Source organism: Dipodomys ordii, unplaced genomic scaffold (assembly GCF_000151885.1).
Source record: "Dipodomys ordii isolate 6190 unplaced genomic scaffold, Dord_2.0 Scaffold3, whole genome shotgun sequence".
In the NCBI taxonomy this organism is placed as follows: domain Eukaryota; kingdom Metazoa; phylum Chordata; class Mammalia; order Rodentia; family Heteromyidae; genus Dipodomys; species Dipodomys ordii.
In genome coordinates, this window is record NW_012267219.1 from 1038916 (window position 1) to 1043109 (window position 4194).

Below are 4194 nucleotides of genomic sequence, written 5' to 3' on the forward strand. Positions count from 1 at the left end.
AAAAAAAAAAAAAAGAAAAGAAAAAAAAGCTGGAAGTGGCACTGTGGCTCAAGTGGTAGAGTGTTGAGCAAAAGCAGCTCAGGGACAGTGCCCACACCCTGAGTTCAAGCCCCAGGACGGACAAATAAATAAATAAAATAAAAACAGGCTCTGCAGCAGCCTGTCATCCTAGGTATTCAGGAGGCTGAGATCTGAGGATGGCAGTTCGAAGCCAGGCGGGACAGGAAAAGCTCAGGAACAGTGCCCAGGCCGTGAGTTCAAGCCCAAAGATCAGCACTAAATAAATTAATCAGTTAAATAAATAAGTGGATAAATGAATGAATGTATACATAAGGAGCAGGGTCTGCGAGGTGGACAGTAACGTGGACTTCCTCCAGCACGCACCAAAGAACTCCCCCAGGGTCCGGCCCCGCCCCGCCCCCTCCCGCGATCACGTGACCCCGCGGACACGTGACCCCGCCCCTCAGCGCGCTCCTCCTCCTCCTCCTCCCGCACTGTCGGCGGGACTCGCGAGCCCGGCCCAGCCCAGCCCAGCCCAACGCCACTATGTTATCCCGCCTGCTCCGAGAGCACCAGGCCAAGCAGAATGAACGCAAGGAGCTGCAAGGTGAGCCTGACCGCCGCTTCCTCCCCGGCCGCGGCCTAGAATCTGGCCGCGCACCCTGGCCCAGCTCGAGGGAAGGACGCCGCCCGCCAGCGGGCTGTGGGCTGTGAAGGGAAGAGAAACAGGAGACACGAGCTTGCGCGCCCGCCCGCCCCGGTCCCTCAGGCCGCGCCGCGCCCCCTCGGTGACGCCCCCTCCGTTCCCGCCTCCGCCGCACCCAGGCCCCGCCCCCTCCCCGTGCTGCGCGCTGTCTATTGGTCCGGGGAGTCTCACCCCGGAAGTGCGAAGCAATGCCTGTTACTCATTGGGTAGTTGGAGGGTCGGCTGGGGCCGTTTGGTTTTCTCCTTCCCTTCCCCCCCCCCCCCCCCGCCCCACTGCATCCAGCTTGGGGTGACCGTTGCATGGTCATGGAGAGTGGGCTCGGAAGTCCCTGGGGTCCCTGCGTCCCTTCCTCTGTCGGGATACCATTTTCCTCATCTCTAAAATGAAAGGGGGTTTGCTTCTGTTTTGTAAAAAAGCCCTTTCCAGCGCTGGCATTTTTGAGTTAAGCTGTTAAGTGCTGAGAACTAGCAGAAAAGTAATGGGTGGATGAGGAACCGCTGGCATCACCCCTCAAAAACAAAACAATCCCTTCTCCAATCCCTTTATTCTCCTTCCCCCAGAGAAGAGGAGAAGAGAGGCCATCACGGCAGCGACCTGCTTGACAGAAGCTTTGGTGGATCACCTCAATGTGGGGTATGAACCTTTTCCCCACCAACACCAGTTCACCCCCCGCAAGCCCCCACACTACTCTGGAAGGGTTGCAATGCCCTACTCCCTCCCTCTGTGCTGCTCCTCCCCTGCAATGTAACTTCATAGAGGAAAACTTGATTCCACGGCTGGGAAGGTGGCTTAGTGGTAGAGTGCATGCTAGGGCATGCATGAAGCCCTGGGTTTGAGTCCTCAGTACCACATAAACGGAAAGAGCCGGAAGTGGTGCTGTGACTCAAGTGGTAGAGTGCCAGCCTTGAGCAAAAGAAGCTCAGGGACAGTGCCCAGGCCCTAAAAAAAGAAAAAGAGTAAGAAAAATGAGTCAGCTCAGACCCCAAACACTGGATGAAAAAGGAACAGCTGCAGTGGTTGGTGAAGCAGCCAGATCTTCCCCTCCTCACTTCCTTGGCACAACAACTTGATGCCATCTGCCCACCTCCCTTCATCCTTCCAAGTCCAGCTGTCACTTTGGTGGGAGGGAGATCACCCTCCTTGACCACAACTTAGGCCCGCTCCCCCACCTCTCACCCTCTGGGAAGCCTCTGGAGAACAGCTGGCAGGAAAGAGATGACACAGCTGGTGGGGGTGAGGGTACAGCCTATGCCAGCCACAGTAGAACCAGCCTTCTGTCCTTTTCCTTCTGGGTCTCAAGAGGTCATCCCTTGTACTGGACCTAAATGAAAATGTCAGTAATAGCCAAAGACTTGGAAAAGAACAAAGCATATTGTCTCCTGACCCTGTATGACTCAGAAGAGTGGGGGGGAATGAGGATTTGATAGCCTGTGTGTTGGAAGAAAAGAGGCCAGATAATGCCTTCCACTCAGGCCAAGGAGAACAGCTTAGTTGTGAATCCAGACACTGAGTCATTAAAAGAAGTCATGCAGGGGCTGGGGTCATCATCATTACTGGAGATGAGAGGAAAGGAAGACTGTGGTTGGAGCCTGGGATCTCCTCTCCCTCCATCCAGACAGCTTTCCTTTCTCAGTGTTGGATTGTTTTCCATAGAAGGGGCAAGGTTTGCCCCTTTCCCTCCCTCCTAAAGTTGGCCCAGGCATCTCCCTCTTGATTTGCTAGAGACCACCCCACTCTCAGCTTAGAGGGCAGCTAAAGCAAATCCAGATTAGAAAGAGTTTTGTGTTACTGCCCACAGCTCCTTTTATTCCATAGAAGGGAAAACAAAGACCCAGTCTGTCTCAGCCCTTGTCAGGTGTCCTGCCCACTTTCTTGAGCCCCCCCCTCCTTCAGCAACCCCTTGTTTCCTTCAGCCCCCACACATTCCAGTGGGAGGGAGTACCGGATATGGAGTCTTCTGGCTGACCTAGAATTTAGGATTGAGCATTGAGTGAAAGATGCATCAGCCAATAGGGAGAACAATCATTTGGGGGGGGGGAGCAAAACTATTGGTGGAGTAGGACCCAAACTCACTACCCTGTGGCAGTAATGGAGAAAGGAAGACACTTGCCTGGAAAAGGGAAGGAATCTGTGTGTTTGCTCATGTGTGTTCAAAAAGAGAAGAGTTGGGAGAGAGACAGAGCCAAGAGGAAACTCTTGGGATCCTGTCTTGATCCAGAGCTCCTGGGGAGGGGGCTTGCAGTCCCATCCCACCCTAGATTCAGGGAGGGGCCCAATTTCCCTTTCCAACTTCTTAGACAAATCCCTGAGCTTCCTATCTCTGCCAGATGCATCCCTGCTGCTGGATTTTCCCAGCACCAACACACCCCTTTTCCCTCTCAGCTTCTTCCTCAGGGATATCTTCCCAAATTAACCCTCCCTTCTCCCACTGAGCTGCAGGACCTTTAGAAAGTAGGAGCTGATGTGTTTCTAGTCAGCTCTCAACTTGGCTCTCCTGGGAACCTTGGGAATGGAGGAAGGAGCAGGCTTCACTTGCATCACATCCAAGAAAGGCCAGAAGCCCAAGCTTTCCCAAGCCTTGACTTCTGGCTGCCCCCTCCCCACCCCCCCACTGTTGCAATAGAACATTAGTCCTGAGGCCCACCCCACCCCACATGCTGGAGGAGCTGACTTCCTCCCTCCAATCTTTAGTGTGGCCCAGGCCTACATGAACCAGAGGAAGCTAGACCACGAGGTGAAGACCTTACAGGTCCAGGCCGCCCAGTTTGCCAAGCAGACAGGCCAGTGGATCGGGATGGTGGAGAACTTTAACCAGGCACTCAAGGTGAGCCAAACTCCCCACATCACCACCCTCATTTGAGCCCAGGATTAGGGGAAAGCGGAATAGTGCCTGATTCCCCGTCTATGGCCCCAGTGTTAGAGCATCTAGAAAAAAACAGAGTGGGGATATGACTCAGTGGGACAATGCATGCATGCATAGGGCCTAAGTTTTTTTAATCTCCCAACACCACAAAACAACAACAAATGCTTAGAATATGTACATCATGATATGTGCTCATGTAGTCCCAGCTACTTGAGAGACCAAGACAGGAAGATTGCATGAGTCCAGGAGTTCAGGACCAGCATAAGGTAACATAGCAAGACCCTCCATCTACAAAATATATGAGAAGCCAGTCTCTGGTGGCTCATGCCTGCAATTCTTGCTACTCAGGAAGTTAAGGTCTGAAAATCACAGTTCAAAGCCAGAGAAATCTAAGAATTTTATCTCCAATTATTAAAAAAAAAGTCTCAAAATGGAGGTGTGGCTCAAATAATAGAGCACTAAGCCTTGATCAAGACAGCTCAGAGACAGCGCCCAAGCCCTGAGTTCAAGCTCCAGGAACAGCACAAAAGAAAAAAAAGAGGGGCTGGGAAGTTGGCTCAGTGGTAGAGCGCTTGCCTTGCATGCATGAGGCCCTGGGTTCGATTCCTCAGCACCACATAAGCA

The 4194-nt window shown here is 53.0% G+C and overlaps 1 protein-coding gene across 1 annotated transcript in view; it reads left to right on the top strand.

Annotated features, from left to right (window-relative positions):
- The first annotated feature begins 497 nt into the window (after positions 1 to 497).
- The window catches only part of Bloc1s1 (biogenesis of lysosomal organelles complex-1, subunit 1), a 23371-nt gene continuing 19674 nt past the window's right edge, over positions 498 to 4194 (top strand). Inside the window, exons 1-3 of the mRNA XM_013023235.1 lie at positions 498 to 607; positions 1268 to 1340; positions 3399 to 3531. Of these exons, the coding sequence (XP_012878689.1) occupies positions 547 to 607; positions 1268 to 1340; positions 3399 to 3531 (267 nt within the window). The 5' untranslated portion in view covers positions 498 to 546. The remainder of the gene's footprint in view (positions 608 to 1267; positions 1341 to 3398; positions 3532 to 4194) is intronic.